Genomic DNA, 22,441 nt, shown 5'->3' on the forward strand with positions numbered 1-22,441 from the left:
GCTGTCCAATGACAAATTTGCATCTCCAAAAACAGTAACTTTATAGGAGAAGGAAAAAAACCTTAGTTAATGTAAAAAGTATTGAAGTTTTTTGGAGCATCCTGAAATTTCTCACAGTGTAAGGGGCAGTTGCTGTGTTCAAATGATGTAGGATGTAGTAAACCAAAATAGACCTGTTTTATTGGACAGTGACAATATCACTACCACCTGGACATGGACAGTGATCCACGACACAAATAAGCAGTGAAGAATAGGGTGGAAGTGGGCTAACAAAGTCTTAAATATAGCAAAGTGCAGAGGATAAGAGGGACAGACTATAGTCCTGTATTTCTTATTTTAGTATTTTGAAGCCAACAGTGTTGTTCAAAATAGTAGACAACTTATAGTAAGGTCCTTTCTTCTATGAACAGGTGTGACCAAATCCTTTATTTTATCACTGTCTAATGAAAAAACATGTATCTCCATTTTTGATTATTTTTAGTTTACTACACCATTTGAAGACGTCATGATGAATGAACCAATAGAAATGCTTCAAGTTTTTTTGAAATACAATTTTTTATTATTATTATTTATTAAGTTACTGTATTGGAGATACATGTTCTTCTTTGGACAGTCAATTTGTAGAGCTGTCAAATATAAATTATCCCTTGCAACGAAGAATCATTTATTAGCCATTTCCAATTTTAGTACTTCTTTCTTGTCATTTCGTAACATTTTTCAGTGCAAGCTTGTGTTTAAATAGAACAATATTTTAAATTAAGGGCATCAAGTATTTCATGTTTTAGGTGTTTATGGTTTAAGGTTTATGAATAATTCACATATATGGTTCTTCATTGCAAGGGCTCAATTGGGTCCGTCATTGAGAGGCAGGATGGTTCACTGAAAGACTGCACACTGAATTCCACATTCAAGTCTGAAACAGAATAATACATCAGTGTTCCTGAGGAAGAAACCAGTGTGTTTGAAAGAGCTTCCAAGCTGAATCTCAGATGGCTTCCTATGTACTGCACTGTGTAGGTCTTAAAATAACAGTTTCTACAGCCAAACAGCACATTACGCATGGAACATAGCGCTGTTTAGATTCAGCTGTAAACTGCACAACTACCTCATTAACCAGAAATGCACTACTGGAATGTAGAAGCAATATTAATGAATTGCACTGTTTACTTCATGGGAGAAGGGAATGATCTGAGATTTAAATCTCAGACTCAGCATGGTTTGTATCACATAGAGCTATATGATCCAGTGCTGCACAGCACCTGATTTCACTAATGAGCACTCCTCTTGACCACAGCAGAAAGCTTCATCAGTGAAATCAGCTGTGGTGTTACATGACTGGAACAAATATCAACAGACACTGTAGCCCTGTACAGATACAGCAGAGTATCAGTACCTGAGAGGATGCTAACGGTGCTCAGCATGGTAAAAGACTGCCAGTGTTTACAATGTGAAACTTCACATTCCAGCTGTGGAAAACTACTGCAGAGTATAAATTAGTGTTTTACATCCTGTAACAGAAATGTGGTGCTTGATAATAAGCTTATGAGCTGGATTTGGTTTGAATTGTGGTTCTTCAGCACTGTAGTTTGACCCCATGATTTATCTCCTCTGTTGTGAGCAAATGATTTCAGCTTTGTTTTGAAATCCTAATACAGTAATGTAATAATGATGATTGATTTATGAATGATGGTAAATTTCACCTATTTCTATCATAAGATCTCAGAATTGATATCATATTTTAAATCATATTATACGATTCAAGTGAAGGGAACACAAGAGCATGAAAAACAAACCAAAAGGTATGGAAATATGGACAGTAAGGGAAGGAATCTCTGCAGACAAATTCTTGCAATGCCGTTACATTTTGTTTGCCTTGTACTTCTATAAATGTCATGCTGCTTTTCACATCTGTGTTATTTATTTCTCTCTGCTGGAAAAGAGAATAGCAGGCACATTCACTGTTGTTGATTCTCTTATTCTGACTCATGGTCGTTAGCTGAAGCAGAAGAGAGGGTTCGGGAAGAAGTGGGAGTATTGGGGAGAGCTTCTCGGGTGCACAGGAAGCCCAGAGACACAGCAGAATAGTAGTGTACGCACCTTCCCACGTACTGCCTGACTGACCAATCAGCAACCGCTCATGCTGGCCATAATAATTAAGCAGAGACAGACAACACAGCGGAGGAACTGTGGAGAAATGAAGAGCAATGACCAGCAGGGACATGCAGAGATAAACTTGAAGAAAACAGTACAAAGAGTGGCCACTAGAGGGACAGTTTGGAGTCCACTGTGGGGTTGTTCACTAGGGATTCCTAACTGGAAATCAATGTACTTTTTATTTATTTAAATAAAAAAAAGTGGACAAAGTGTATTTATAATTTAAATATAATAATGTAATGTTTAATTTAATTTAAAAATGGCTAGATTTGTAATGACAGGCTCTCAAGTGGAGACTTAAAGGTAATACATTTTTCAGCACATAGAAATCTGACAGAATATTCTTGAAGGGGATGTGGAAAACTCCTTGTTTGTGTTCATAATTTGATCTCCTTAAAAAGGTCCAGGCTCAGATGATAGTAATTTGTGCATTGTGTGGAACTAGCGTGGGGCATTTGAGGGTGGATTTATGAAGGACGTATCATCCTTTGGCCAATCTGATCTAGTCCAAAATTGAATGAGGGCGTCACTGGCATTAAAATATTAACATGAAAATCCCTCAGTGCTGTCCAAGGCCTGATTTTAATCAGAAAATGATATCAGATTCAAACATACAAGAAAGCCAAAATGAAAAGAATAGTGTGGGAGGTGTTTTTTTAATGAGGAGAATCAGAATGGCATGAGGGAAGAAAAGATAAAAAATAAGAAGCAGCTATAACCAGAAAGAGAGCAAAACATGATCTAACAAACAGTACTAGAATTATTATGATCAACTACATCCAGCTTTCAACTATAACAAATGTGAAAGAACAAGGTCGGTCTCAGCTTCTAGAATTTGAAAAATAACTGAAGATAGAAAATATGTCAGCATAACAGCAGAGGTGTGTAAAATGACCATTTATAAAGCATTTTTAAACCTGTTGTGTGCATTGTTTTGTTTAAGGGCACTGAAGCATCCATGTATCAATACAGAAAGCATCATTAACCTGGTTTAACTGAGCTTAGTGTAGGACAGTGTATGAAAAACCATACAAAATTGCTCTATGTAGGGAATCAATAAATGTGATGGCCTCATCATGAGATAATTAGTTCAGACTTAAGAGACCCTTCCACTGCTTGTACTTCCCACCCAACACTCAGTATGACTTTAGTCAATGTAGTTGTCTGCTCCATAATATAACAGAATTGAGCAGATATCATTCTCCTCTAAGTATGTTGATCTGTCCAGTGATACTGCATTCAAAGCAGTTAAAGAAGAAACAAAAAAAAAGAAGTTCACAAAGAAGCATGAGCCCTGACCCTCCCTGTGGGGTACTATCATGTTACTGGGAAAGTCCTTGCAGTGGCAATAACTAAAATTGTCATTTAATGTAATAACTCTAGATATTACAGGAATATACAAGACAGCACATGACTATCACTGGCAAGAAACCAATGACAGCCAGCCTGTAATCAGGCTCATGGTACTCATCCGTAACTTCTCCAGGGCCCAGACCTACTTGACATATTTCCTCATTGACGAGCTATAAACCTCTAGACAGATGAGTGTAAGAGATATGAGAAATGAAAACACACTGTGGGTTTCAGAAAAGGCATGCTGACTAAGCACTGGGAAATACTGCAGCGGGCTAATGAACAGGCTGGGATAGATGTTTGATAGACAGGCCTGTGGGAAATGATCTCTGCGGGCTCACCCATCTTGGACTTTCCGTCTTCGTACTTGGTGCGCTGTAGAACATGATGCACTATTCTGCTTCTGGTGGAGTTGGAGAAGAAGGAGTCCCTGTTGTTGATGGTAAAACTACAACAGAAAGGAAGCAATATCAGCTCACCTGCTCATATTTCAACTCTAAAGTTCAGCTTTTGTGGTGCTGTATTTCTCCTATGCTGCTCTGAATGTTCCTTAATCTACTGATTACTGTAACCCACATCCAGATGGGGATTTTCCAAATCCATGAAGATATTGAAACATGTCCTAATATTACAATAATTGGCAGTACAATTACAGTACAGCTGGCATAACTGCACACAAAGAACAATATATTAGTGAATGACTATTTAAATGTAGAAAAATACAATAAAAATTAAGAGAAAATCTCATTCCTCTATTCATAAGATTGCATAGCATGTGGTATATCAAGGTAAATGAAACACTCAAAGGTTAATGAGGCAAGGGCTGGACAATACATTTCATAAATGGCGTAGTCTACTAATGACCTGCTGAGAGAGAGAGAGAGAGAGAGAGAGAGAGAGAGAGAGCGAGAGAGAGAGAGAGAGTGCAATATTTTGCTCAGGCAGCACAGCTGGCAAAAAAGCAAGATCACATTTCATGTTTCTCTTCTCATCTTCTGCATTTCATGCTTACACACCCACACACCCCCTACACACCCACACACACCCTATGCTCACACAAAATTGATCGAAAGCACATCTTACACCATAGTTTTAAAAGTTTGGAACCAATATTTTCAATATATAATCCTTTTGTAATTAGTACTCATATGTATCAGTATTTTATATGTGTAATTACAGGTATAGGAATAGAACCCTTATAATACAATTAGCATAAAAATGCATAATCGTGCATAACATGACATATAGAACATCGATATATTAAAAATACATTGTGTCTTGTTTAGTATTTCATTCTACACCGATTAGATTTTTGACTGAAGAAAACAGCATTTATTAATGTGAAGGTCATTCCAAATGTTTGCCTGGTTCTGTACATAGACAAATAAACCCTTGTAAAACACCCCTTCTAATCTGTGTTAGACAGGAATACCCATTTACATATTTATGTATGTATGTATCAGCTACTGAGGATATACATACCAATCTCTATAAATTTACAGCCACTAACTTCAATTATCATGTTTTAAAAAATAGCTGCCTATTTTCAAAGCAATATTCTGAACCCTGTGTCAATTCTTTTGTCCTGTTTCAGCCAGCATAACAAACCATCCCCATCAACAGCTCAAGAACTGTTCATGTTTTCCTTTATCCAATTATTGGTAAGAAATAATGTAAAATCCTCTCTCTCTCTCTCTCTCTCTCTCTCTCACACACACACACATATCTATCTATCTATCTATCTATCTATCTATCTATCTATCTATCTATCTATCTATCTATCTATCTATCTATCTATCTACTTTCATTGTAGTACTGCATCAAAGTGTGGGAATAGTTCTGTCTATCTATCTATTGAAAAACAGAACTATACTCACACTTTGATGCAGCACAACAATGATGTCATTACAGGTTCTAAAAAAAGACCTAGTCACTCTGATAAGTGGGTAGACAGTGGGTACTTATATGAAGCCTCTGTGGATGAGATACTTCACACTCTTTTCTGTACGCTATTGGATGGAGTAGTTCTTATGGTTTTAACCCCTGAAAGCCTATAATAGTTTTTGCCGTGTATATATTGAGCCTGTCGTTGTCCTCATATTTTATATACACTCTAATCATTTTACAAAGTCATTAATTACATGATAAATGATAGAATTGGACGATTCATTCATCATTACACATTACATTACATTCAGTTTACATGAACAATTTGCTCTCTGCTAAACCTCCACTGTTTCAATGTATAAATGTATAAATAGAAGCGTAAAAATCCTATATCATATATACATCATATAGCTTCATGTAAAGGATTTTTACCCTTATAATTATACATGTTTTAAAATGGTATCCAACTATTTGAAAGGCCTCTGGGTGAGAAATAATCAAACATAAAATATAACATAAGAAGGGTTCATGCTGAAAATCTAAACTCTAAATAAAGCTCTGTGGAGAATGTCAGACAAGGACAGAAATACTTCTTTAAAGTGTAACAGAATATTCAGTGATAAATGTAAAGGCAAAAAAATACTAATAGTAATAAAGTGATTTGAAGTGATTTGATAGGCTTACTGGTGCATTCTGGCCCGGCTGAAGGGGGCAGTATAGCAGTCTGTCTCCTCCAGGTCAGGTAATGCCTCTTTATCCAGCTTCATTGGGTTCCTTGGTAACCAGCTCTTTACCTGACGACATCGCAGATGAAAACGACTAAAGAGGATGAAGAAGAAAAAGGGCGAAAAAGAAGGGCGAAAGAAAGCCAGGCAGAAAGTGAACAAAAGTGAGGCATAGATTCAGAGATTCATCTCTAAAAGTGCTGAAAGCCTTTTGCAATTTTAATTTTGGGGCAGGAATTAAATAACTAGAGTTCAAATATATTTATAAATACCAACATACTAACAACATACTACTTAATCATAGGAAAGTAAATTGGAACCAGTATGAAATTAAATGCCAAATTCAGCTTTTCACAGTATAGAACTAAGCCTATCAGACACGCTTACACTGAACAGTGTTCTCTAGGCAGTTGGTTCTCTCTGTGACCTCCAGGTTTACAATCTCTTTTAATCCAGTTCAAAAAAGGCTGATTAACTCTGAGGAGATCCGGCCCTCAGAGACCCCAAATACAGCAATGATCTGACATAAAGACCTTTGAACTAAACTTTCCACAGTCGATGTGCAGCACAGTTCTGCATACTGATGACCATAATATTTACAAACCATGTTTCTGGAAGCACTCAGATTTTATGTGAAATACAATCTGTAATTTATTAACCCTCTTGACCCTTTATTTAACTGACAAATGCACAAAGACAATATTTCCAAAGTTTACACTGACCAGCTAAATTAATTTTTTGAATTCGATGTCTGCAACAGACCCAAAAAATTGGAAGTGAAAAAAGAATAAAAATTCAAAAGAATATTCATGTTACACCATTGTGAAACATTCCAATCCACACTGCAGGTGAATATAAACAATATAATAGGAGAATATACAAAAGGCTCAGTCTCTGCAAACAAAGGTGAGAGATCTTGAGAGAATTTTCAAATAGTTCAAAACAATAGCATTTCTCAATTCAGGTCTGCAAACCAACTGTATACTGAAAAACATGCAGTAAATCCAGAGAGATATCAGACCATGAAGGGCAAATCCACTATGAGCATGAGCAATGAGACTTCAGAGGGAATTGTGTGAGAAAACTACACCAGTGTGATGAGAGCTGTACACTTCCAATATGCGGATGTCTTTTCCTAGGAAGTCTATGGTTATTTCAGTAAGACTAATCCTGGCTTCATTCTGCAGAGATTCCATCCTCAAATCTTCCTGAGTGATTAAATATGTAATTAAAGAATGTGTGTTTGTTGCAGGCATTATATTGACAAATTAAATCAGGTTAGTCAGTAAAACAAGGGAAGTCATTTCTTTTTATCTTGTCATTTAAAAATGTCCACGAGAATGAACAAAATACAAATAAATGTTTTTAAATTTGACAAAATACCCTTAATGTTTTTTTTTAGAAATGGGGTCTCTGGATAAAATGTTGTGTTTTAACTTTATACTTTGAGATTCTGCACTAAGCATATTTTAAACCTGGCTGACTCTGTGACAGGGACTCTGTGGAGAATAAGCTGTTTCATTCAGGGTTTACAAAGCAATTTGTTTCTTAGTGTAAGTGGCACTTTACTGAAGAATGTATGAACATTATAAATAATCACCTTCAGAAATATTGTTTGCAAATATATGGTGGTAAAAAGGCTGATAGCTTCCTGATAATTAAAATATATCTAATAATAAGTTAACAGAAGAAAGTCAGTCTTTTGCTCTGTCAATGATTTTGGTTAGTGTAACTCAACATTTTAATGTTTTAATTGTGTATGCCAGTGGTGTATAACAAGTGATCACCTATAACAGTTTAATAACTAGAAGTCAGTTGCATGGCCCTTTTACCTACCTGCCCATGGTTTTCTTTTTCCAGTCTGAGAAGTAGCACTTTTTTCTATGAAACAGGAAATAAATATGCTTTAAATGTAATGAGAACAAACTCATAAACAATGAGAAAATACATGTTCAAATATACTAAAATAGAGTAAGAGTAATAGAGTAATCACTACTGACACTTTAATTGTTTATCTATTACATTTTTTTGGTATACTGGAATCACCAACAGTCCTTAATAATTGGTCAGAATTTGATTACAAACAGACAAATTAAATGGGTGTGCATTCAGGAGGCTGTATGTCTGCATTACTCCAATGTACATTGCTTTATTGCATTTTATACTAAATCATGCTATGAGTGTATCTTCACAGATGGGTTTACGTGTGTGTGTGTGTGTAGGTAGAGAGACATAAAAAAACAAGGAAGGTGAGAGAATAGGAAGGAGAGGGAGAAAGAAGCAGAGACAAGTAAAGTGAAAGAGACAGACAGGGCCAGAAAACAGGATAAAACAACAAGATGAGAGAAAGGGAGTGTGAAAGAAAATGTAATGGGGAGAGAGGTAGAGAGAAGGTGAGAGAATGAGAACAAGATGTGGGTGTGACAGAGAGGAATGAGGAGTGAAAGACAGAAAGAGAAAATGAGGGGGTAAAAAATAGTGAGAGAGAAACAAAAAGAATTACAAGAGTTACAGTGAGACATACAAACAAGAGAAATTGGGAGTGAGAAAGGCACACGAGAAAGAGAGATACTCTGTAGAAGTATACAGAAGAAGTATCAAGAGAAGAAAGAGACAGAGAATGAGGAGGGAGCAGGGTGGGAATCTAAGACCAGTCACTGGTACCTGAAAGGCATTCTGATGTTCATTTGCTCAGCATATTTACACAACGTGTCCCACGGAGCATGTATCTTCACAAACATGATGTCACTGTTGGTCAGAGAGGGCTAAAAGAGAGCGAGAAAGAAAGAGAGAGGAACATTGCTGTTTTAAAATACATTATATGTTCAAAATTATTGGTACACACATCCTGATCACTAAATTCAGTTGTTCAGTACCATTGCCACAGGTGTATACATTTCTGAAAGTATGAGTTGTTTTAAAGAACTCACTGAATTTGAGCATGACACTGTAAGAAGGTTCCACTAATGCAACAAGTCAGTTTGTGATTTGTCTTCCCTAATAGATATTCCACCATCAACTGTGAGTGGTTTTATTAAAAAATGGCCATGTTTGGAAACCACAGCAACTCAGCCACAAACTAGCAGACCATGTAAAGTTACATAGCAGGGTCACCAACTGCTAAGGCATACAGTGGGTAAACGTTGCCAGTGCTCTACTGACTCAGTATTTGCAGATCCAAACCTCCTCTGGGATTAACATCAACAAAATGTGTGTGTGCCAGGAGCATTGTGGCATGAGTTTCCTTATATTACAAAGCACAGTGACAAGAGTCGAATGGAGTGGTATAAAGCACACAGCCACTGGATTCTGGAGCAGTGGCAAAATGTTCTGTGGGGTGTTGAATCACTCTTCTCTATTTGGCAGTCTGATAGATGTGTTTGGGTTTGGTGAATGCCACGAAATTGTTACCTGCATATACCAGCTGTAAAGTTTGGTGGAGGAGAATCCTATAGGACTGTTATTCAGATTATAGTTCCCTTAGTTCCATTGAAGGGGAACATTTCTACAGCATAACAAGATATTTTAGCCTAACGTATATGTCCAAATTTGTGAGAACAGCTTGGGAAGGCCCATTTCTGTTCCAGTATGACTGTGCCCCAGTGCACAAAGCAAGGTCAATAAAATGCAGGTTTTGGAAAGTTTGGTGTGACAAAACTTGATTGGTCCTAATCAGGGCCCTGACTTCAATCACACTGAACAGCTTTTGGATGAACTAGAACAGAGCCCATTAGCCCCTTTTCCAAAACCAGTATCTGATCTCACAAAACCTCTTCTGGAACACACTGCAAACTGTTCCACAGACACATTCAAAAATGTTGCAGATAGCCTTCCAAGAAGTGTGGAAGCTGTTAAAACTCCAAAGAGGGGACCAACCTAAAGCTCCTGTAGGTGTAATATGTACGCACATTGCATATTTATACAATGTTTAATACTCTCCATATAATGTATTAACTGCTTGCATCTGCACCAATATAATCTCAAATCAGTCCATTTGTTCTCTGTTATAATCAGTAAACCTGTCAGTTGAGCTGGTAGCTCTGCAGAAGGAACAGTGCTGACCTCAGGCAGACCTTCAATTATTTAAAATTCCTTTACAGAGGTATGGAAAAGCTTTCTGGAGCATGAGCATGAATATTTTGTGAAGTAGATGTCTGTCAAATATTCCCAACTCCCTTTATTAAAATAGCGCTATTTTGCTGCAGTTCATTCACTTCCTCTTCATCTGTGTGTAAGCTCTGAAGAAATCATCTGAAATCATCACCCTCACTTTTCCCTTACACACCCCAACAGAATCCCCCACTCGATTGACACATATCTCATGATCATTCTCGCTCTCTGTCATGCTCTGTCTGTGTCTCTGTTTCTCTATTTCAGTCTAGGGAAACACACATACACCCACACACTGCAGGAGACACACAACCAGACATGCGCACACACACACACACACACACACGCGCGCGCACACACACCACAGATACAGACGCATATATAGATGCTGACACACACTCAGATGTACACACAGTCTGAAATCAGGAAGTGGCCTCTAGGTGTAATTCAGATTTTTAATCAGAAAGCACTCAGGTGGAATCTGTGCGCTTGTTTGTTATCTGGCTCAGATCCGATCTAAATGAGGTTCTGACGACCTGCATTTCTTCCTCTGCTGTCTTACTACTTTTGGGACCAGAAGATTCCAGCTAGGCACTTTGCTTTAAACTGTCTTAAAACCACTTTTAATGACCTGAAAAAAACAGAGGATAGTACCCTGAAATAATTTTGACTACTGCAGCAAAACTTAAAACTAAGTTACATTTTGTGAAGAAAATGAACAGCTTGAGAAGGTACAGTCTGTTATTCAGTTCACAGATAGGAGACCCAGTTTCTGCAGGTGTTTCTACACCTGTAAATATAGTGTGGGTCAGAAGAGAAATAAGATGTTTAAAGCACTATAATCAGATCAGTGCATAAGAGTCTGTACTCAGTATATATAGTAGTACATCTGTTGATCTGCACATTTATTTGCCTCCTTTCCCCAATCTTCAATGGTTAGGGCCCACCACAGAACAGGTGTGATTTGGGTGGTGGATCCTTCGCAACCCTGCAGTGACATTGACGTGGTGGTGGTGTGTTAGTGTGTGTTGTGATGATGCGAGTGGATCAGATAGTGCAGGGTAGGGCTGTGCCATATTGTATCATTCGCAATAATACTGTAATTATTTTTTGAATGATTTTAAAAAGTCAATATCGTGATATTGTGATATATTAATATCATGCAATAAGTCATAATATGGCGTATGTTCTTTACATGAGTCGTTTAGGCACAATGAAGTGGCTCTGAATGATTTGTAATAAAATAAAACATATTAATAAATAAAACCATTTAATAATTTTAATATATATTACATATATAATACAGTGAATATTAATATAATTTTTTTTGCAATAGCGTGTTCTTGAAATGAATGAAACAGGGTAAATATAGGCTAAGTATTCAGAGCAACCGATGAACTACAGTCTGTAATTGTAGAATTACAAGTGGTGTTGTGGTCAGTGGAGCTGAGAGCATGGACAGTGAGTGTAGACACAAGGAGGTGGTCATAATATGATTGATTGGGCTATATAAGTTTGTTATTCTACATCTACATCCATTTTACTTCCCTATCCTAACAATAGCTACCATTCAGGACTATTTAAATGTATGTCAAATGCGACATTCATGATTTTAATCAAAGCAACACTTTTAATACATTTCTGAGGATATTTCCTCACCTTTTGCTGCTCTCCAGTCTGTTTGCATGCTCAAAATATCAATTGTGTTTACGAAGCCCCAGTGTCTGAAAATGGGTAAAAAACCAAAGCGTCTGTCTGGGATCTCTGTCTCTGTCTCTCTCTATCTATTCACAGCAGAAAAGCTGCATTTTGGAGGATTTTCGACAAAGTAGAGACTGCCAAATGTTGAAAAAAGCATGCACTGAGATTAGAATATTCTATATTCTATAAGTGTGTAATATTGACATATTTTTGTAAGTTAACAACAGTTATTTTTTCCACCTTAAAAAATGCAGAGCTTCTGCACATAAACAAAACCAGAGAACAGTGTTTCCCCACAATCGTAGATGTTCCCCTTAACTTTACACTAAAAACACATCAATATAAAAGCATTCGTGAACTCTCTGATAGATGCTCAGCTCACAGCAGGTTATGGTAAATAGTCAGGAAAGTAGGATGACCAATGATCAATTCAAGTTTTTTATTTTTGTACATTTTGGATTGCTGTCAGATATAATCATAACCTGAACTCGGCCTCTTGATGAAGGGATGCCATTTTATTCTCCTAAAATCATCAGGTATCTGTTAGTCTGCATGGTGCTATTATTCTGCTCACTCCCAGTTTCTTGAAAAAAAATATACATCCACCACCACCACACAGTGAGGATTTCTGCATGAAACTGACATTTGTGCTTGCAAGACAGCCCATGGTTTCTTATTGCAAATCAGACAATAGTTTTGAAGTCTCTGTGACTCCAAAAATGCTGAAAGCCCTTTGCCTACAGCAGGAAGTTTCTTTTCAACCATGTTCCACAATAAACAGTTACTAACTCTAGGAGGCCACTGGTACTTTGTATTTTCTCAGAATACAAATAGCTCTGTGACTCACCCCCTGTAAACTGAGAAAATATAAAAGGTCCTTCTAAATATATACTTGTCTGAAAATGACATTAATATGAATTCCTGGTGTTTCTTCTGGATGTTAAGTAACACTGAAATACAGTAGGAGTCATGAGATGAGAAATATTTGCCTGTACCTCTTTCTCAAGCATCAGTCCTTCTGCCCGCAGGTTTCTCTCAAAAGTGCACCTCTTCTCCACCTGAGGACTGGACTTCTTATACACCAGGATATAGTCGATCCTCTTCTTCCCGTCTCGAAACATAAGTCCAGAAGGAACTGGTAAATTATTCCCCTGAAATGTAATGTACGCATTAACCCTAGGAGGAAATCTTTTAACATAACTGAACATGGTAGATCTTTATTGATGACACAGCACTCTTTGATCATGTCAATTTAAGTGTCAGCAAAACTACTGAAGAATTTTAACTTGTTCTACTTTCAAGGGCAAAGACATGCAACAAAGCAGAATATGTTCAACATTACGTTCTCACTTTATTGAAAATGCTGATGGTTAAGGTCTCTGTGCTCTTATAATAACGGACAGAAAGAGAAATGATTAGTCATGCTACAGACTGAGCTGAAGTGTGCTGCTGAGTAGTGTGGACAGTGCGCATGTGTAAGAGGAAGAATAAAGCAGAGAAAGAAGAATAGTGCGGTACCCGAACAGAATCTGTACGAGCCTCCAGCTTCCCTCTGGACAGAGGCTTCTGCTGGATGAGCAGAGATTCATCCGTTCTGGACCCATATGCTCCAGTCTCCATCTCCTCCACATACTGATCCTTCCTTGCATCTACCAAAGACACAGAGGAAAATGTACAGAGAATTCACAATACATAGTTAAAAGAAATATTGCATACAAGATCAGGCATTCCATTTATTTAAAACACAACTTTGCTTTAATTATGAATAGAAAATATACTTAATTTTTTGGTTTGTTTTCATGATAACAAATGTGGATTATTTAATACTCTAATAATCCTAAATATTCGGTTATAAATCAAAATTGGACTTTTTTAAATACATGATTCATTTTATTTAATCTGAATTATACTTTCAAATTATTTAAAAGAATGTTCAAACAAACTTCAAATCAAATAATGCTGCCAAATGTTTTAAAGGTAAAAACATCTTCCATGTCTTCACACTGTGAGGTTTGGCTTTACGACTATATTTTGCAAACCACCTAACAAATGTTTCCTTTGAATAAAACAAAACACCTAGAGTCAATCATCTAGAACTATAATTTGGAAACATATCCACAATTGGCAGGGCACATTTGCATATTTCATCATGACTTTTGAAGGACATAGAATTGATATTGATAATAACTATTCACAAACAGTATATTGTGCTTCCTTACTAACAGGTCATAAGTTACAGTTTTAAGGAAGACTTGGCAGAGTGCCTTAACCTTAGGCCCACTTGTTTGTTGGTACTGGACACACACACAGAGAGAAAGAGAGCGAGAGAGAGCGAGATCTGATTTAAGTTCAAAGGCAAATCGTTGCCCTCTGCTGTCTTTGGCCTATTTCGCATTTTTGGGCCTTATCTCTCGTCTGGACTCCAGAGAAAAGCTCATTATCTAAAGCTGAGCCTAACATCCAGCTGCATCTTCACTGCCATTAACAACCTGCATCTAATCAGGATGAAGAGAGAAGAGGCTTGATGCGTGTACTTGAGATGCAGTGCTGCTAAAAAGACTGAGATGATGAAGGGCATAACAATCTTCAAATGATGAAGAAGGTCATTGTGCTGGTGGTACAAAGGCTGTGCTGCAGAAAAAAAATGGAGGCAAATCAACAAATTAAAAACACCAGTAGTAGGAATGGGTGGTATCCACATTTTTCATACCGTAATACCGCCTCAAAATATTATCTCGGTATACAGTAATACAGTGGGGAGGGGGTGCTCTGTCACACTGCACTGAGCCTTATATATTTGAGTACAAATTCAAGTGAATTTAGCTAAACACAGCCGGACAGTGAACATCGACACACGTGCTGACGATAAAATCACGTTTCTGAGAGAGCGCAAATTTCAGTAAATAGTGCTGAAGAAACAGAAAAGTTTCGAAAATAAGCGAAATAAGTCAGTATACACTGTTTAAAAGCACAGCTGGTGCTAACGGGCACTTGTGGTTTAGCACATCGCAGCAGATTTTCCAGTGAATTGAGGCTCAAAACACACATATTTAGAGAGTAAAGTCACATACCTGTGAGCACAAAGTCGAGTGAAGGATTTTATGAGAATTATGTCTGTTTACAGCTTAAATCCTTTCTCTTTTAACCCAAACTCAGTGCTAAACTTACAACTGCAGTGGGCTACTGGTATTCTGTCTTAAATGCACATTAACATTTTAGCCGACTTTTAAAGACACAGAACCGAAATTTGACACACCACACACATGTCATAAATTCCGCCCTCATTTTAAGATACTGTCCACATTTTTAAATACCGTGGTATACGGTAGTACTGTTATACCGCCCAACCCTAATCAGTAACACAGTAACACATATATAAGACTACTAACACATTTGTGAGCATTTCATGACAACTGACATAAACTTACAACAAGCATCAGCTGTCAAAGGCCAGTTTAGTCAATTTCACACTAGACAGTGTTAAGACTCTTGCTGGAACCAGCTTTTATAGATTCAGGAATGATGACCTACAGCAAGGTGTTCCACAGAATGTTATGTAAAATAGATTTACAGTAATCCTTATACATTCAAAATAGGTTATAATCATTCAGTCGTTTATAACACTGTGTGGGTTAAAAATGCACAGTAATGTTTTGTAGTGCTGTCAGCATCCTCTAAGCAGTGTGGATGGAACAGCAACATTCAGCTATTTTATTAAGTGTCCTCGGACTACCCTAAGGACAATTGACTCTAGTCTAATCGATTTATCTCCTCCCACTAACTAACATCATCAATATGCACTTCCTGCCGCATAAAAGTCAACTCATTCTGTGCAACAGGAGAATTCCCTCAGCAGTAACCACTAAAAGCAACAAAGCAGATAACAGAATACATGGTAACTCTTTACAGTAAGAGTATATTAGGTATATTAATTAACAGTAGTAGTAAGTGATAAGACTGTAATAAGCATTACTAAGTGAATAAATAATGTTTAAATTTATCAAAATACGAAATAGAATGCAAGATAATGCTAGTTCTTGTTTGTTAACCTTACTGAGACTTTACCTAACCATTCAGTAAGGCTTATTACTGTCTTAACTATTATGAAAGATGTACCCTTACCATGACCCTTAACTTAATAAGTGGTTACAGACAATGAATGAATGAACAAATTAATAAATTCAGCTTTTTAAAAGTGCACTCACTGTGAACACAGGCATTCAAGTGTACACACAGCTTGAACAAGCTCCATAGAAAGGCACAGATCACCATGGCCACCAAGCATGGTCTAGAGATTAAGCCCCAGCACTGGGCTATGGAGCAGTGATACTATGATCTCTGAAATGATGGAAAACAATCCAACATCTTATGATGATTTGTGCTGGTGTTTGTGATCCAGAACTAATCATCCAACATCAGTGTCTGACCTTAGTAATGCTTGCATGTTCTGAAATCCATCCAATCCTCACAGAAATGTTCGAGCGTCTCCTGAAAGGCCTTAGAACAGAAGAAGCTATTGGTGCTGCAAAATGGGGACATCTTCATACTAATACCCTTAGTTTCAGAAAAACATTCAGACAAACTAGTGTCCAGAAATGTTTGGTGTATAGTGTAAATACACTGGATGCTTCATGTTATACAAAAAGCAATTTCTGAATATTGTGGCTGCCTGTGCAGAATGCAAATGTTCAAATGAATATAAATGTTCTGTGAATGAAGATCCTGACAGAAACATATGAGCACGATTTCTCGCCACCTTCTGGCAATACTGTTTTGGCAGTGACTTATTACTCAATCTTCAATCACAAAGGCAGTTAACTCACTAACTGACGGACTAAAATCACACAAAACAGAGTTCTTCTCTGAGGGTAAATCTACAACCATAAGCTGGAGGGAATGAAAGAAGACAAAAACATCTATAAAGGTATCAGGTGAGTGGCCTGATGCTCTACTCTGCAGTCCAGCAGTCAGCTCTGAGATAACTAAATACCTTGCTCTATTTTTAGAACAGTCCTAGGTCTTGAATGATTTAACCAATGGTTCACTGATAAAGTGCAATCATTTTCTGGGATACTTTTGTACTAAAAAAAACAAATCGCTCTAATCTATTTCAAATCATATGATTCACCCAAGGAATAACCTGCGAGAAATACAACAGGTTTTAAGAAATATGACAGCTTTTTATAATCCAATGAACTAAGCAACTCCACTTGCTTCTCATGCAATAACATATACATTTAACTGAGAAATAATCATCATATCACTAAATCATCTAATAGAAAGGATGTTTTAATTGCCTGTTGTTCACATAAAAAATGATTATTGTTATTTTTAATTGGTTTTGGTCGAAAATGTCAATAGTTTTTGAACATAAAAATGAAAGATAATAATAATAATAATAATAATAATAATAATAATAATAATAATAATAATATTAATAATAATAATAATGTTGAACACTGAGCATCCTTTCATGTGGCCAAAATCTGTCATAGTAACCCCACAATAAAACACTGATAATACATCTAACACATTATCATATCAGGGATTATAGCACTGTCTGAGGCTGTGCATTAAATGTAACTGATAAACTGACAGGTCACAATTGATAAAATATATAAAAATATACAAAATGCTAATACTAGGAGTACATGAATAACCATATTAAATCATTCATTCATTCATTCATTATCTGTAACCACTTACCCAATTCAGGGTCGCGGTGGGTCCAGAGCCTACCTGGAATCATTGGGCACAAGGCAGGAATACACCCTGGAGGGGGCGCCAGTCCTTCACAGGGCCACACAGACACACACACACACACACACACACACACACAGACACACACACACACATTCACACCTACGGACACTTTTGAGTCACCAATCCACCTACCAACGTGTGTTTTTGAACTGTGGGAGGAAACCGGAGCACCCGGAGGAAACCCACGCAGACACGGGGAGAACACACCAACTCCTCACAGACAGTCACCCGGAGTGGGAATCGAACCCACAACCTCCAGGGCCCTGGAGCTGTGTGACTGCAACACTACCTCATATTAAATCAACACAATTCAAATATGATATCACTGTTTTCTTTTCTGATGCTGAAACTGAAGGCTTGAGTATCAGATAATGCTAATGCTAACAGGTACATAGAAGTAATAGAAAAAATGGTATATACGAATAAAAAAAATATATAATGTTCTGTGTTAGTTACTGTATTCATTTTCATGACATCTTTTATGATACGACAATTTAGGTATGTTTGTCGCACCTCTGTATTACCAAAATCATGCAAGATTAATTTTAGACTGAGCATGAAGCAGCATTTAGATCAGACAAGTGTTTTCTCTGCCACCTGTGGAATGAAAATGTGCTTGAAACAGTCAGCAGCACTTTCACTGTGTGTGTGTGTGTGTGTGTGTGTGTGTGTGTTTATAAAAGAGGCTCCTCTGGGAACAGAAGAAATAACAGAACAGGAGCACTTACTGATGATGCTCTGCGAGCAGTTGCTGGTGTAATGACAGGATAAATTTCAGGAAGGTGATTTAGCAGCTAATTTTCGAGCCAGAACTGTATTGTGGGCAATAATGTAGAATTACTATTGATCGCTGAAAGTCCTAATATAGCATTTATAACATTTGAAAAATGATTATTTTAGTATGGACCTGACAGCTGTCAAGTGTTTAAACAAGTTTTGAACAGTGAACTTATTGCACAAATAAATCATGGCCATTTTGTAACATTCATTAACTCATTAAAAAAGTGGAATGTAGACACAAATTCCATAAGGGAATAGAGGAGGGAATCTGTCTAGGTTTTATGAAATGAAGGCAGAAGTGTAATATGTTTGTGTGTGTGTGTGTGTGTGTGTGCTCATGCTTAGTACCTGTAGGTTTAGCGGTGATGTGTGTGCAGGAGGCACTGACGCTGTGGCTGGTTGTGGTTGTGGTTGTGTTTGTGTTTGTATTTGTGTTGGTGTTTGCTTTGGGCTCCGGACTCAGAGGCACAGAGAGGAAGTGATTGAGGTTGTGAGGATGTGTCTGACTCTGAGCCAGACATGGCAGACTGCGACGAGATGGCTTCAGGGTCTTTTCCTTCAGTATCTCACTAATACTGGTGTGCATACCTGCAGAGAGAGAGAGAGAGAGAATGAGAGAGAGAGAGAAAGAAGGAAAGATGAAGAGACAATGTAAGAGAAGGAAGGAAAGATGAAGAGACAATGTAAGAGAAGGAAAGAAAGGACAGAAAAAGAAATGAATTAGAAATACAAGAAAAAAGAAACAAGAGAAAAAGAAACGAGAGTCAGCACGCCATTCTAAAAAAAGTATAACACATTTAAAGCACTAGACCCCATATATTAATTAAACTGAACACAGAGTGTTAACTAAATGGAATAGCAAGTGCTAGAGGCATCTTTTCAGACACAGTACAGGAAAGATTATTCTCTGGCTGAATAATTCAGTGTTGTGCAGTTTTTTGTTCAAAGCAAAACCACTGATTGCTAACTGTCCCATCACATATAAAAAAAACCCTGGCTGTTTATTTTAAAACCGTGATAAAGATGTTGTGAGAAAACTCTCAATCATGACCAAATCCCTCGTGAGGAGTCTTAATGCTCTAGAGGAAGATGGGCAGCATCTGCTTGCTGGTGTCCCATCTGGCAAAAATAATGCCAGGCTAATAGCTTCGCCTGCAATTAAAAATCATTCCATAACACAATGCACAGCTACACAAGTCTTCGTTTCCAGGTCATTTCAACAAAGTGTGAAAGTCAAGACGTTGTACTTCAGCTGAAAGACTAGCAGACTGGTAAATTACAAGGGCTATAGAGATAGGAGTCCCCATGCTTTGACTGAGTTTCTTAATATATTAGTGTCCTTGTGGCTTCAGTAGAATGGTTTAGTCATTAGTACAACAATGGAGGGAGCTAAGAGAAAATGCAAACCCAGAGCTCTTTTCAGACCTAATTTCTGTTGTGGAATTCTCCCCATGATGACCTTCTAGAGAACAGCTGCATTGATCTTACTCTCATTTCTCACATGCAGGCAGACTCTCTCTCTCTCTCTCTCTCTCTCTCTCTCTAGTCTTAGGCTGGGAAAGCCTTATGAAAACCCCCTTTAAAAAGGACATAAGGAGGGGAAGCAGTAAAAAACATTGGTAAGTCTGCAGCTTATGATGGGGCTAGAGAGACCAATACACACACACACAGGGAACAGTCAGAGGGGGAGAGAGAGAAAGACAGAGAGAGAGAGAGTGAGAGACAGAGAGAGAGAGAGAGAGATGCGTAAATATAAGTGGAAAGTGGTAGAGCGTGTAGAGTGTGAGCTGGCTGAGAGCTATTTTTTAATTATGAAATATAACTGAAAGGGTTGCTAAGAGGCAAACCAGGACGAGTAAAAAATAAAACACATCTGAAGAATTAATCGTGTAGGCGTCTATGAAGACCACAATGACATTCTTTTCTTGTTCATCATTTCACAAGGTGAGGAATGTGTGTGTGTGTGTGTGTGTGTGTGTGTGTGTGTGATAAATGTGTGTAACTGTATGTTTATGGCACTAGAGCTCTATTGACACACCTCTTACAGTTTCACCAACACAATGTGCCATTAATCAATAGCACTTTTCTACTCAACTGTTGTCTATGTCGAGAAGAAGAGGCAAACAGAATGTTACAGCTCAGTAAACAGCACTTGGACACTGTTCAGAAGGTATTTGCACAGGCATTATTTAATTGATGTTATCATATGGGAGGGAAATTGGAGAGGAAATCCACCATAGGCCTGTGTACAATGGCATCATAAATCTCCTATATTGAAGTGTCTTCTCCACACTTCCCTTGGCTCCACAGTAAACATCCTATACCTGCAGTTTAAACCACCTTCGAGATATAAACCTGTTTCAGAACTTTTAGATTTGTACCAGGCTAAGTCTTCTTTCCAGTAATTCTGATTTACTGCCTGTTTCATTAGGCTTTGCAAAAGAAGGATGAGTTTTAAACCAAAAAAGAGAGAAATAATGAAAGAGTAGGAGTATGATGGGAGTAATGGGAATATACCGTTGGAACAAGACCATTTTTATTCCAAACAAGCAACTGTCATTCACTGTCAATGTACTATTTGTACAGTCATTAATCTGAAAAACACAAAAATGGACTATTTCACCCACATTACCTTTTTATAGCCTCTAGCGTGTTTAGAGCTATGATATTAGCTGCTGTGATTACTCTATTTAACTCAATTACCAGCAATGTACCCTCTCAATAAATCTCACTGATTAGTCAATTTGCATGATGGTAATGAAATTCCCTATATTCCTTCTCTTACAGTAGGATTCAGAGCCTGTAATACACATCCATTTCTGTGCACTTCTTTACATACTTCTTTTATTTTTTCCAGTAATTTTGGTTCATTTTCTGGCTTCAAAACCAAAGTAATAATAACAAATAAATAAAAACAATTATTACTAAAACAAAACCAACAGTGACAGCCCAAATAATGTATTATACATTCTATGTGGTTCATCAAGAGGTTAAAAAAAACTCAAAATAAAGCTGAGAATAAGAATAAGAGTCCACAGCATAAACATTGAAAACAGTTTCACAAATGTATACAGCTCTATGAGCCTGTGGATTCAATGCTGTGTAAGTTTATATTCATAAATACATTAGTATATAAAGGATTCATCTAATGTGCAATCCTTCTCTTAATCTTGCTTTAGGCCAGAGAGCTGGATAAAATGGGTTTATCAAGGAGAAACCTAATCCTATCTCTCTCTCTCTCTCTCTCACTGTGTGTGTGTGTGTGTGTGTGTGTGTTTGTGTGTGAAAGAGTTAGACAGTGAAGCAAATTGTGTTATCATAATCCTGCATAACTAGAGTCCAGAGGTGTGGAGACAAAGTATGAACAATATGGGGAGGATGAGTGAGTGCATGAGTGAGAGAGAGAGAGAGGTAATAGTGCAGGATTTAGTTCTGATTATGAAAATGATGATGATGAAAATGTTGATGATGATATAAGGACTCTCTTATTGGAAGGTTATTATGTGTGTGTGTGTGTGTGTGTGTGTGTGTGTGTGTGTGTGTGTGTGTGTGTGTGTGTTTGTTATGTTTACAGGAATGTGTCCATGTATGAGGTCCAGACAGTCAACCTGTTCCAACAGATCCACAGACGGACGGACAGAAAGAGAGAGAGAGAGCGAGAGAGAGAGAGAGAGAAGAATGGATGCCAATCGTTAGAGAAACAATCTCTCCCTCACTATTATGTAATCCCATTACAGGGTAAAGCAGCAAATTTCCCTGACAGCTCCTCATATATCCACACAGCATCATTTCACAATCACATTATCCTCAATTCCTGCATTTCCCCTCCCTCTGCTTCCCTGCAATCAGACAACATCACATCTCAACAACCCTAAACCCCAGTATCATGTGAAAATCTAAATCAAGTTTATCAAAAAACATGAATCATTGTGCATTGTGGATGATCTCATGCTAATACGCTGCAGTGT

The 22,441-nt window shown here is 37.5% G+C and overlaps 1 protein-coding gene across 1 annotated transcript in view; it reads right to left on the reverse strand.

Annotated features, from left to right (window-relative positions):
* ano3 (anoctamin 3) overlaps positions 1 to 22,441 on the reverse strand; it is a 58,136-nt gene that overhangs the window by 18,503 nt on the left and 17,192 nt on the right. Inside the window, exons 2-8 of the mRNA XM_066667126.1 lie at positions 18,822 to 19,061; positions 13,449 to 13,579; positions 12,926 to 13,081; positions 8,784 to 8,884; positions 7,956 to 8,000; positions 6,079 to 6,213; positions 3,849 to 3,955 (exon numbers count right to left, since the gene is read on the reverse strand). Of these exons, the coding sequence (XP_066523223.1) occupies positions 3,849 to 3,955; positions 6,079 to 6,213; positions 7,956 to 8,000; positions 8,784 to 8,884; positions 12,926 to 13,081; positions 13,449 to 13,579; positions 18,822 to 19,061 (915 nt within the window). The remainder of the gene's footprint in view (positions 1 to 3,848; positions 3,956 to 6,078; positions 6,214 to 7,955; positions 8,001 to 8,783; positions 8,885 to 12,925; positions 13,082 to 13,448; positions 13,580 to 18,821; positions 19,062 to 22,441) is intronic.

Source organism: Hoplias malabaricus, chromosome 4 (assembly GCF_029633855.1).
Source record: "Hoplias malabaricus isolate fHopMal1 chromosome 4, fHopMal1.hap1, whole genome shotgun sequence".
NCBI classification, from domain to species: domain Eukaryota; kingdom Metazoa; phylum Chordata; class Actinopteri; order Characiformes; family Erythrinidae; genus Hoplias; species Hoplias malabaricus.